General features: G+C 40.7%; 1 protein-coding gene across 3 annotated transcripts in view; it reads right to left on the minus strand.

Annotated features, from left to right (window-relative positions):
- The window catches only part of SEMA6A (semaphorin 6A), a 138825-nt gene that overhangs the window by 46762 nt on the left and 78253 nt on the right, over positions 1-13810 (minus strand). For all 3 annotated transcript variants that reach the window (XM_032789115.2, XM_032789114.2, XM_032789113.2), the window contains exons 8-12: positions 10961-11080; positions 9711-9799; positions 8631-8848; positions 4863-4994; positions 883-1038 (exon numbers count right to left, since the gene is read on the minus strand). In XM_032789115.2, the coding sequence (XP_032645006.1) occupies positions 883-1038; positions 4863-4994; positions 8631-8848; positions 9711-9799; positions 10961-11080 (715 nt within the window). The remainder of the gene's footprint in view (positions 1-882; positions 1039-4862; positions 4995-8630; positions 8849-9710; positions 9800-10960; positions 11081-13810) is intronic.

The following is a 13810-nucleotide window of genomic DNA, read 5'->3' on the forward strand; positions in this document are numbered from 1 at the left end:
AATGAATTTTCACAGACCACCACAAACCTTATCACTTTCTTCTCCAAGTGCTAGGTGCATTTGTTTGACCTTGTCTTCTCTAACATAGCAACATGTACATTAAAAAAAACTCCTCCAAAATAAAACCCAACCCAAACTAAACACTATACTGCACACACAATTCTCCCCCTGAGGAGAGAACGAGAGCGAGAGAATAAACTACATGAGGCAGATGTTAGTCACTTCGCTTAATGCGCTACAGGAGGGTGCTTAGATATTATCATGATGACAGCAGTGTAAGAACCTTTACAGAATAGAATAGAAATGTGTTTCCCAATGTGTGGTGGTGACAATCTGAGGATTGTTGATTTACGTGCCTTTGTACAAATCTCTGTATTATTATTTCTTTTCTCATTGTCACAGAACAGATGGGGGTCATGTGATTATTTCTGTTTGTACACTTGTACAAACACTGAAACACACCAGCACATATCCTGACAGACATCTTTGTATCCTGTGAACATATCCTGACAGGCATCTTTATTTCCTGTGGACATATCCCCTGGCTATCTGTTGAACTTTACCCAAAGTTTTTTACAGATCAGTTTCAAATACTGACCCATAAGCTAACATGCAGGGCAATGTTCCCTGTTCTACATTTCCTCTGCAATCTGGGTTCAGTGCAGCATGGTTGGAAAGGACAGAAATCATTTCCAGTCTTGAAAGCTGCTCTGGGAGTTCTGTGGCATCTACTCAGTACTGTCATCATTCATTGCTGGATTCATGCCCAGCACAGCAGAAATGATTATTAGAATTTCAAAATATTCTAAGCATAGTTCATTAACACATCCTGACAGCATGTTAAGAGGGTTAGGAAAGTCCATTTGGAAGTTGGTTATTTACCTGACCATCGTCCTCAGGAACCAGGGCCTGCTGACAATTGAAGGAACAGCCTCATCCATGAGAGGATGCGTTTTGATGAAATTTAGAGTATCATCTGGGAACTCATTGGAGGTTATGTACTTTTCTAATGATACAGAGCCAGCACAGCAACCTGGCCTAAATAAAACAAGGGGGGAAAGTACTTATTTAGTGCCTGAGGGCAAATCTAAGTGAATTGCTTTTCTAAGCATCTGGCACTAGGCAAGAATTTGCCAAAGGTTCTGTGCTGAACAATTCAGAATACCACCAAATGAAGTACTGTTAGATTTTCTTTGGGCCTGCTGAGACCTTAGTGGGAGTCCAAGACTCTGTTCTGCCTATCTAAGGAATACTTTGATTTATTGCCACCAAACAGGCAGATCATGAAGTTTTAAATACACGAGTCTGCAGTCCATCCACCTACATGGAGTCTAATAAATGTACAGACTTATTTGGCAAAATACTGTACATGGATAAGGCACTCTCCCGGTTTTAACTGACCCCAGTACTGTGGCGCTTTCTCATGGAATAAGTGTACTCTATTAATTTACAAGGGGAAAGTTGTTTTTTTACAGTGTGAAATAAAATGTTCAAAATACAGCCCAGTGGGGGTGGGAGAACCCAGCATCAATGGGAACCCTTATTTACTGCGACAGGTTTCAGAGTAGCAGCGGTGTTAGTCTGTATCCGCAAAAAGAACAGGAGTACTTGTGGCACCTTAGAGACTAACAAATTTATTTCAGCATAAGCTTTCGTGGGTTACAGCTAACTTCTTCGGATGCATAGAATGGAACACACAGAAGATATTTATACATACTTCCACCTTTTCATGTTCTCTGTATGTATAAATATATTCTGTCTGTGTGTTCCATTCTATGCATCCAAAGAAATTAGCTGTAGCTCACCAAAGCTTATGCTGAAATAAATTTGTTAGTCTCTAAGGTGCCATAAGTACTCCTGTTCTTTCTATTTACTGTGGTTTCACTGTGTTTCTGACAAGCATGAGAACCCCAGTGTGGCAGAACGACAGTATCCTGCAATATCCTGAACAAACCTCATTCAATAAAGATTAATTTTAGTGAATTAAGTTAAACCTTTTTAAAGTAGATTTAATATCTTTGGGGTCCATTGTATTACAATAGCAACTGTTTACATATTACTGTAGGATTGTATGTAACTTTTCTAGGGACTTGACTAATGTAAATGTTAGGAACTTCAAATAACCGTTTGGGAGAATATGTGTGAAGTGGGTTTCCTAGTAGGTAGTTGGGAGGCGTTGGCAGCTATGCCCTGGAGAAAGACCCATTGTCTCCTAATTACCTACTCCTGGAAACCCCAGATCAAAGACCCCCGTGTAAAGGATAGACTAACAGGGGTTGGCAACCTTTCAGCAGTGGTGTGCCGAGTCTTTATTCATTCACTCTAATTTAAGGTTTTGCCTGACGGTAATACATTTTAATGTTTTTAGAAGGTCTCTTTCTATAAGTCTATAATATATAACTAAACTATTGTTGTACATAAAGTAAATGAGGTTTTTAAAATGTTTAAGAAGCTTCATTTAAAATTAAATTAAAATGCAGAGCCCCCCCAGATCAGTGGCCAGGACCCAGGCAGTGTGAGTGCCACTGAAAATCAGCTCGCGTGCCACCTTTAGATTGCCTACCCCTGGACTAAAACTTTTCATTACTATGCTTGATCACAGCTCCAGCTCAGAACAACTTAAAGATAAGAATGACCACACTGGGTCAGACCAAAGGTTCATTTAGCCCAGTATCCTGTCTTCTGACAGTGGCTAAAGCCAGGTGCTTCAGAAGGAATGAACAGGACAGGTAACCATCAAGTGATCTATCCCCTGTCACTGATTACCTGCTTCTGGCAGACAGAGGCTAGGGACAACATCCCTGCCCATCCTGGCTCATAGCCATTGATGGACCTATCCTCCAGGAACTTATCTAGTTCTTTTTTGAACCCTGTTATAGTCTTGGCCTTTACATCATCTTCTGGCAAAGAGTTTCACAGACTGACTGTGCATTGTGTGAAGAAATACTTCCTTTTGTTTGTTTTAAACCTGCTGCCTATTAATTTCATTTGGTGATCCCTAGTTCTTGTGTTGAGAAGGAGTAAATAACACTTCCTTATTTACTTTTTCCACACTAGTCATGATTTTATAGACCTCTATAATATCTCCCCCTTAGTTGTCTCTTTTCAAGCTGAAAAGTCTCAGTCTTATTAATCTCTCCTCATACGGAAGCCATTCCATACCCTTAGTCATTCTTGTTGCCCTTTTCTGAACCTTTTCCAAATCCAATATATCTTTTTTGAGATGGGGTGACCACATCTGCATCTGAAACCACAAGAAAACCTCTGAGGTGAAGATATGAAGGACTGCACTTACCAGAGCCCATGTTGAAGTTGGGGTGAACCCTGGTAAGATTATTAGCAGGAGCGTAGATTCTTTTATTGTTTTAATGTTTTCTCTGCAGTATTTTCTTTATGAATAAAATAGGCCTGCATAGTAAGTGCTGGGTGATAACTCATAACTGTTGGCAATTACATTGTGTGCTGTCTCTGAGAGGAGAAGCAAGTAGACCTGTTTAAGTAAACTGTGTTTTGCTGGGAAAATCACAGTATAATCTTGGGCAGCCTGGCAATACCCTAGTCAGGAGGGAGGGAGACCCATGGCTCCACCCAAGAGAGGTAACTTCTAGGGAGCTGAAAGCCTGAGAGTGGGTGCCCTTGCTGTGCCATAGAGAGGAATACAGGTGTAGTTGCCCTGAACTGTGACACCCAGTACTGTAGGCATGAGTAAGGCTAAGATTTAGTCATGGGTATTTTTAGTAAAAGTCATGGACATTAAACAAAAAATCCACACAAAAAAAAAAGTCCATTACTTTTACTATATAAATACCCCACTAAAACTTAGCAGCTCCTGGGGCTCCGGGCGCTGCTGCTCTGTGGGGCCCCTAGGACATCGCTGGTGTGGCGGACCACTGATGGCTAGCCCCTGCACTGGCCACGGGGGCTGACTGCCCCCAGCAACCTCTGCTCCGAGGTCCCAGGGACTGCTGCTCAGGTGCTCCCTGGGGCTGTCCCTGGGACAGCAGACATAACATATACATGATAGCATTTCAAAGTTCCTGTCTAGGGAACAACTTACAAATAAAGTTGAAGATAGATAAACTCAGGCCTAATGAAGAAATTGAAATGCTAGGTTTGGTAAGTCTCTAAAACATAATGGGCAAAATTCAGACTTGGTGTAACTGGGTGCAATGGAGGTCTTTTGGACCAAATTAAATGACGGATTTGGGGCCAGATTCTACTAATGGTTATAGTGGTATAACTCTATTGACATAAATGGAATTATTGCAGATTTACACCAGTATACCATTAAGTGGAATCTGGCTCTGAGTGTGAGTCAACAAATGGCTGTAGGTGGCAAGGTAGTGTAACTTGCACTGAACTGGCATCTAATGGGTCTGCAAAATGAGTGCAATGAACATGTCGAAGGGAGCGGAAGGGAAGTGGACATAAGGGAAACAATTAATAGGTGGTACTAGATAAAGCAGATCCCCTTTTTTATCTTACAACCTCTAGGCAGTTGCTTTTCCTTCTCCCCCCTTATTTCCTTCTACTTGGCGCATTAGTTATATTTGTTATGTTACCCCCGAATGGTAAATTGGTGCCATTCATTTCCTGACAATGTGTACGTTATACCATCTTAAGCAACCCCTGATTTTGATCCTAATGGGTATGATCCTGATCTGACCTGTATTAAAGCTGATTTCAAAGGACTACTCTTGATACACTACCATAACTTAGATCAGACTCAGACTGAATTCCAATTTAAGTTAAAATATGCATTTCCCATTACATCTGTATCTCACATTGCTGCTGAAGCTGTCTAACATTGTATTGTGTGGACCAACACACAATCTGTTACTACACAGCATATGAATGCATACCTGGGTTTGGGCACTCGCTCATCAGGAACTGGTGTCCATGTAGAATCTGGAGACTTTTGTTCTTTGAATCTCCCAGTAAATACATTGGCAATGTCAAGCATGTCATAGGCACAGACTGCAGAGCCAGGGATGCTGCAACGTGACATTTCCCAGAAATTGTTACTCATTATACAGTTATGCATAAAATTTTGACTGAAAAACATGCTGCATAGAAGTTTTCCTGTCACAGGCTACTTAGTCCTGAACTTTATAACCTCCGGGTATTGACAGTAAAAGGCTACCCCATGCAAAAAAGTTTGAAATGTACCAATGGGTAGTCAATTCCTGTCAGCATAACTTGTTTCAAAAGCCTCTAAAGAAAGAACGAATTTCAGTAATCTTGAAGAAGAAAAAGAATCTGGGAAACTCTGCTTTCCATTGGTGATGTATGAAGAGTAACAGGCTATTCATTTAGCGTCCAGTACTTGGAAAGTCAAGTTCCTGTAATTCATAACACACTCTCAGTGCTGATCCTCACAGTCTTTGATGTGCCCCCAAAATACAATCTAGATAGAATTCAGAAATTGGAGCTGATGCATCTCTCTGTGCTGAAGGATCCCATTAAGACTGAGAGTTGAACAGTATCACACCATCCTTTCAGGTTCAGCTCTCCAATCAGGTTTTCCTGTACATTTCTATCTGACTTCCTACACACAGTTAACTCAATCAACTGTAAAGAGTTTGCAGAAACAAACACAGTGTTGCTTATAGCCACTAAAAATTTCAATGAGGACTTTGATTATTTGCATGTAACCGGATAGTAACCATGTCCAAATATAATTACATTCTTATATAAACACTATTGGAAGGGCTTAGTGGTTTCCCTTGGTCAATGACTTTAAGTCATGAATTATTCATTTAGCTACCTTTATTGTTTACACATGAACTCTTGCATTTGTGTCTGACTTCCGCTGCTTGATGTTGATCAGATAAATACTGAGCACCAGCTGGCCAAGATTTGTAATCAGGCTTTTGGCTAGTGGACTATAATACACCACAGAAGACACCTTGTGCCTTGGCCTTTGAAAGTGGGAACAAAACTATGGGGGGGGATAGAACAAGATTTAGAAGGGAATGTAAATTGACATGAAAATAGTTTTATAAATATTAATGAGAGTTTGTCATTTTAATTTCAAAATGCAACATCCAGAGAGCTAGTAAATGAAACAGAAATAGGGGAACCTCACTAGCCCTGTTTGAAACAAAGGGAGGTGGTTAGCTCTCCGAAGGCTGGGCTGTCTCATGGAAGGAAACCTAGTGCAAAGGTTGCTAATGTGAGTCCACATTCTGGAACATTTTAAAGAGAGAGAGCCTTGGTGTAACTTTGATGGAGTTACACCAGGGTGAATTTGGTCCTGAGAGTCTAACTGAGGGTGTCTGGAGTATCTAGGGCTCAATCCTGAAAAGTGAAGAGCAATTCCTGCACGTGCTGAGCACCTTCAATTCCCAGTGAAGTTCCATTGGAGATGGAAGAGTTCAGCACTTTATAAGATTAAGCCCCTAATGAAGGGCAAAAAGCAATTTAACAGCAGGAGGTTTGGCATAGAGAACAAAAACACCTGCAGAGTTCAACTCCACACTCCCTGCATAGTGAAGAGAGCCCCGTGGAGGTGGATATAGGCAGGCCAAAAGTCTGGCTATTGAGGATCGCAGCAGGTGGATCCACTTAGCACAGTGGGGGAACAGAAAGCCATATACAATATTCCCCATAACCCAGTAGGAGCTGGACCCAGACCCATGGCCAATACTTCTAGGCAGGGATTGAGGCCTCCCTTCTTACTGGCCCCGTCTAGTTCCTGTGAACAAAGACATTTTACAAGGCCCCGCTCAATGGATAAGAAATTAGCTTTAGCCGCTCCATGCGTAGACCTGTTGTTGCAGTGTCTCCAGCCGCAATGTACATCCTCCCATTCTCTGCAAAAAAAGACCTTGCCCACAGGAATAATACTTCACATATTATATGATGGTTTCCAAGTCTTAAATTCTCAGATTATTTCCCAGAGCCCCCAAAACCTCCCCAACATGCTATAAAATCTCCAGAGCCCAGTAGTGGGCATGGCTTGGGATTCTGGGCTTCAGCTGCTGGGCGGGGGCAGGAGGACTCAGGGCTTCTGCCCTGCAGCAGGGTAGTGGGTCTAGGGGCTTCTCCCCTGCAAGGTGGCAGGGCTCCGGACTTCAGCTGCAAGGAAGTAGGTCTCGGGGCTGACGGTTGCAGTAGTAGACACCTTAATGATTACTAACAGCACAGCATGGAAAACACTGGAAAAAACTTTCAATTTAGAGGCAATTCTGATGATATAGCCCACTTTCTGGTGCATTCTTTTGATTTTTTTTAAATTAATTATTGTATTTAGGTGATTTTCATGAAAATAGAATTATCTGCTCCTCTTGCTTAGTTTTTATTTGAAGTCATGTCCTGCATTTTTGGCATAGTCATTCCACAGCAGCTACTCTAATTTTGTTGTCAGAAGAAGTAATTATACATTGGAGGCCTGCGCTTGCTCCTACTTGAAATCAGTGGGAGTTTTGTCATTGACCTCAGGAGGGTCACCCTTTGACTCTAGGTGGGAAATGTAGGGCAAGAGCAGATGAACTCCAGCAATAAAATTCATGTTGCAGCCCCAGTTCCCTTGTAATATAGAACAGGGGAAAAGAAACAGACCCTCTGGGGCCCTGCAGGAATTTTTCTTTAATTAGAACATTTTTTAACTCTTCTTGAGACCTCAATAATTAGATGCAGTTACATGTTTTAAAAACTTACCAAGCAACATGTAACCAATTCTAAACAGATGCCATGGAAAGCCTTTATATGCTGAACTATAAAACGCAGGTGTTAGAACAACGGGTCCCATTATTATTTATTGTTTGGCTGTGGCAGTGCCACTACCAAGAACAGGCCTCTATTGTGCTAGGTTCTGTACAAACACACAGGAAGATATGTCTATGCACAGAGGGGATCCTGCACCAATGAAATGGGAGAGTTCCTCTCACTTGGCATGCCCGCTGTTTTCCTCTCAGAATCCCCTGAAGGGAACATCATTGAGTTACAGCTCCATTGGCTTAGAAGGGACAGGATGGTGGCAAGCTGGATCTGGAGTCTTCCAGTTTCTCCCCTACAAACTCATGGTCAGAGCTGTAGCGATTAACACAAGATGAGGATGTGTTAACTTCCACTACAATCCTGTCTACACTTTGGAGCCCTTTTCTGTGAATGTGTGGGCAGCCAGGTCGAGACCTTAAGAGAACAGCTGTTCCAGAAGACAGACTGCCAGGGGCTAGCAGGAGTTGGTGGGGTAAGGTGGCAGGGTGGAGGCAAGGGACATGTGTATGTATCTTGAAGAACCCAGGGCTTCTTCTAGCGATCCGGGAGGGGCAATCCACACTCTGCCAATAGAATAATGAGTAGGAAACTCTGCAAGTTGGACATTGCATAGTTTTCTGTCCCCTGTCTAAAATTAGTCCAGCATAAAGGACAATGTGTCTAATGTATGTGACCATGTAGCACATGATTTAAAACTCATCTCAAGCATCAGTCATATAATGTAATAAACAATACTAGAGTCTTTAAAATTGAAAAAAAATGGGTGCCTATACGTGCATGCTAAATAAAAATTATAGTTTAATAGCTACTGCTTCTTGTAGTTTTAAAGTGTAAGAAGAAACTGCAATGAAAAGGCAAAACACATGGTACATATTAAGCACAAGCCAAAAAGGTACTGCATTGGTTACCTGTTATAAGGAGTGGAGAAGGTTGCCAAGACAATATCATGGCCATTGATATGGATAACATCCGTAACAGCCTGCAGTATGTTAAAGTAGAAGTGTGAATCGCCAGGAACTGAGCAGTTCAGGCGAGCCTTGAGAAAGGAAGTCCACTGTTTTTCCAGAACTCTCTGGGATCCTCCCATGTCATTCTTGCAAACCTGAGCCACTCTTGGGAAAACTACCTGCAGCGAAGGAAAAAAAGAGAGAAAATGAAATATTTCTTTGATCAGAGAAACATTATTAAAAAAAATAGAAATGACACAGCGAGGTGCTTAATTTAATCCCATGTTTCCATAATCTGTGATAAATAACAAACAGAGGAAAATTCAGCTTTGGAAGAGTGTGCTATAAAAGATAAGGCTGAGGCATTTAATACCCAGCCATAAATCCTCCAGGAGATCAGTTCTCAGCCCATATAAACTTATTTCCATACAGACTGCTTAGCTTTCTATTTCCCCAAACAAAAGCACTTTATATTCACAATCCCTGCAACCCATGCTGCCAGCCTCTGGGTCTTGTATCTTCTGCACTCAAAACTATGCAAACCTCGCTGGGCTTGTATTCATACCCTGCACCTTTGTGACCCTGGTCAGCCTTTTTGTCTGCTTAGTCAGAAGTCTATTGTGGAAATATCAAATTTTTTTATTCAATAAGTGTTCAATTGTTCTTTACAATAAGGCAAAGAACAAAATTCCTCCCTTGTTTACTTAATGCTCTCGACTCTCATCTCCTAAATACAACTGCCTCTTTAAAGTAAAAATTGTAACTATTATCTGATACAATGAATTAAATGAATTTGCCATTTACTTTGCAGAGTTAGGAAAATAAAAGAGCTTCCAGCACATATTGCCACCATCACGTTGTGTATCCAGGCAGCGCAATGTTTCACTCCAACCAACCTTTTGGCTCGAGCAGTAGGATCCTCTCAAAATGATGACCCTGTCATTGTGATTTATGGTTCTCATTTCAAGGTCATTCCTAACAGCACTGGTCCAAACGCGGTTTTTTCTGAATATTACAAAGAATCGAAGGCAATTCTCTTACCTTCCCCATACTGTTGTACTCCACTGCTATTTCCCGAAAGAAGAAGTAGATGTAGTCACCGTAATCTACCGCCTGGACAAAGTACGGCTCTGTAAACAGACAACACATTCTTTCTATGTGTACACCATATATAAAATAAAAATGAATCAAAGGCACAGATAAGAGCAAAACATATCATTGCATACCCAAAGAGACAAACATTTTTGGAGGGGACAGAGCTCACTTTTCAACCCTTTCACCCAGACCATGGCTTATCAGATGGGAAATGATGCATTTTGGATGGATGCAGTGGCTGAAGGCAACTCTGTGGAGAACCAATGCAAGGCAATTACGCACTTGCATGCATGCCACTGAAATGACCCCCCTTTTGATTTCTGCAGGAGAATTAGGAAAGGTGAAGATAGTGACACTTTCAAATATGGGCATGGGTAGCTGGTGCAAGGGTAGATCCTGATGGGCAAAATCTCACGCATGGAGAGAATAGCACACCATGCAATCTGCTGTTCCCTAGACTTAGTGAAAGCAGGAGCACATATGGACTAGCTCCATGGGTACCTGGTATTAACACACATATATACACACATACACTGGGCTAATGGTTTCTTCCCTCAACTTCATTCTGTTTCAGCATTTTTGCATGCAGGCCAAGCCCTTATACCTGAGCTTGGCTCACTGTCTCACTGCCATTCATGATGCATTTGTGAGGGTAAGCAGTAACTTTCTTAACAATGAAGGTATTTAGAAATTGCCTAATTCAACAGCAAAGCCATACAGCACCTAAAAAACTATAAAATGAAGGCTTTGTATCACAGCCCCAGAATTTTATTTATATCGATGAATCATAACGTTGCAGAACAAATTCTCTGTATCTCATAAAACCCTGATTATGACCTACCACAATCCTAGGAAAGGAGTTGGTTTGTGCACAGCCCAAGAACATTGGTCTCCTCTCTGAAAATTCCATCTTTTTTACAAAATAGCTATGAAATGAATTCAGGCTTGGAAAGTTGGATGTAATGCATTTTACTGTGGTGGTACTTGTAGTTTCCTTCAGTATCCAGTAACGGGGAGGGGAGGTGGGAAGGGAAGAAGGGGAAGGAAGGTAAGTAAATCAGAGTAGGTAAAAGATGTAATTTAGTTTCTTCTATCTGACAGAAAGCATTGCTGAAATGAAACTGCAGCGAGGTCTGTTAGCAATCCAAGACTATCATCAGAGATGCAGCTCCCCTTTTTTTCAGTTGTGTACTCACCTTTCAACCATTTTGAGTCATGTTTGACTGTCCGCAGGGTTGGGCTGTCTCCAAGGCTTCGGTAAATGACTGCATCTATTGCAAGGAAGTCAGTCACTGTGGCAGAATACAGCTTTCCCTCTTGGGAAGTGGGAAAGAAAAAGAAAAAGAAAAAAAATGGGAGGGAGGAGAAATAATGTAATTATTTTCCTTCATCAATCAAATGAGATGGGACAAATGAAATCATCTCAATCTCTTTGGAACGAAAATTCTGAGTGGGTATCTGGAATCACAGGCAGACTGAAACGTTCCTCATTTTTACAATGAAATGGCAATTTCAGAAGGATGCACTGGAAAAAGGGCATTCCTAGAAAATGTCTTCTGTTTTACTAGATTAGATAAATTGGGACTGAAATGCCCGGCTTCATTGTTAACACCACTACCACAGGTAATTTAATGTGACTGGAACGATGGCTGGAAAAGATGGGGTTGTTATCCACAGATCCCAGCAAAATAAATGGATATGAGGGAGACCAAGAGAAGTGCTAGTTTTTAAACAAGTTTGTCAAACTATGTAATTCTGGAGAGCATTGTTCCTTGATTTTGTTATGTTAGCTAATTGACACTTAGTATTTCTTCCTTTTTTGTCTTAATGTGCAAAAAGTTCTGCTCCTTTAAGAGTTTTAGCACAAAAATCATCAGTGTATGGCATGGCAAAGCAAATATATGACTGTGAAGAGACTGATGAAAGCTCCCTATCCTTTTGGATATCTGATCTATGCTCAGGCATCTTTACTTCTTAAAGAGCATAAGAGGAGGAAAGCTAAGAATGTGCTGTAAACAGGGCACAGCAAGGACAGGAGAGTGACCAACACATTACAAGTTAAAAGAAAGCACTGACAAAATTTAATTTGAGAGCAATTGCAAAATCTGGTCATTGTCCCATAGGGCTATTTTAGGTTATAAGCAATGTCTTTCACCCATGATAATTCACAGTAACACAAACAATAGAACATTATGTAGCTCCAGTAACTCAAATCTCAGTTGTGTCTAAATGAAGTGGGTATGGGCTGCACCCTCCTCATTGTGACTTATAATGGGTATTAAGCTAGAACTTATCCACGCTGGATATATGATAATGTGGGTGCCCCCTTGGTCAGAGGTTTCTGAACCCTTTTGGCCTATACCTCTGCTTATTTCCAGCTAACAGCAGCAGGTAGCATTTCATTTCCCTTTAAGGTTTAAAAAACAGATCAAATCTTTTCATTACCAGGGCAGTAATCTTACTTCTGCACCATGCAACTCCTATCAGATTTTGGCTGTTTAAAAATAGGTCTACTTTCTTAGGCGAAAATAAATAAGTGTTTTAAAAGCAGACACTAAAACCAATAAAAAGGCTGAACTTTTCAGTTCTGGATGTCAGAGCTCAACATTAATATAATCACTCTCCTTCCTGCCACATCCCAGTAGGTCTTGTGACAATCACACTTCACACACACTAGCTACAATAGCTGCAAGAAGAGACATATACAATAAGCGCATCCTACAGATTAAAGTCAGCTGGGTTAGCTCCCTAAACTGCTGGTTACTACAAAAGCTTTTCCCAGAGGATCAGACGTTATAACCTATCAAACACAGAATGCTTTTACTAAAGCTGGGCGAGTTTACTTGATCCATTCTGTAACAATTTATTTGACAAACTTTACCTCTTATACTGAAAGGCAATAGTCCTGATACAGTGCAAGTTATCACAAATTAGTCAATTGAATAACAAGGTTCTGTGTATCTTGCTCCTACGAACATATCTAAAATGAGCGTACTGTAAGAAAGTATGATATGTGGCCTATGACATGGGAATGGTGCCTAATATACAGCAGCTACTTATGTAATACACTTATATTAGTGGATGCTGTTTCTTTAAAAAACTCTTCCTCTGGAAGCACTTAACTTCTTTTGGATTAAAAAAGAGAAGACAGTAAAAAGAAGGTCACTCCCCAACATCCAGAAAAATCTCTCTAGTGTTGTCCTTACTATAATTAATGAACTATTCATTAGTATTTTTAAATTAGATGGTGCCATTAATTTATACTAAGCTGAGTGAGGGCACGCTGCAGCCTACTAGAGAATCTCTCCTTTGTAAAAGACACCATGTCGGTTCAGACACTGTAGGTGGTACTATGTCTTTTTGGTTACAGCAATGATCACCACTTAATAGTGGCTGATCTGTTTATGAACTGCTACACTCTCAAGTGAATTTCTAACATCTTTTCTAAGAAATAGCTAGTCATTATTTTCTATGTAATAGCAAGATACCTGCTCAAAAAACAGCAGTAATGTTATCCTAAGTTGCCAACACACTTTATCATATACGTTACAGCCAAACCTGAGATGTGGTCACCAGAGTTCATAGTAACAGAAGTGCAAAAATGAAACAATATATTCAGAAATCTATAAAAGGGAAGAAGAACCAAACTATCATTTTATAACCAATGGCCTAAATTAAAACCATTAATATGCACTCACTTTTTAAATCACTGTGACAAACAATAGTTAACTGCATTTTATTACATGCAGCATAAATCATCATTAAAACAAGAGGTTTCTCTTCATTCCCTGCCACAGCTGGGAATGATCTGTCAAGATGTTTCTACTTAAAAAAAAGAGCCAGCACTTCTGCTTTCCTTGTTGATGCAGAGAGGAGTGCACTCACAGATATTTTTAAACATCTCTGAACTGACCTTCATTATGAAGGGTACCTTAGTTTTAACCAAATATAGGACCATAGCCTGCTCCCGCTAAAGTCATTATGAGTTTTGTCCTTGGCTTTCATAGAAGCGGAGTAGGGTCAGTATTTCTGTCTCACACTGATCT

The sequence above is a fragment of the Chelonoidis abingdonii genome, chromosome 6, assembly GCF_003597395.2.
Source record: "Chelonoidis abingdonii isolate Lonesome George chromosome 6, CheloAbing_2.0, whole genome shotgun sequence".
In the NCBI taxonomy this organism is placed as follows: domain Eukaryota; kingdom Metazoa; phylum Chordata; order Testudines; family Testudinidae; genus Chelonoidis; species Chelonoidis abingdonii.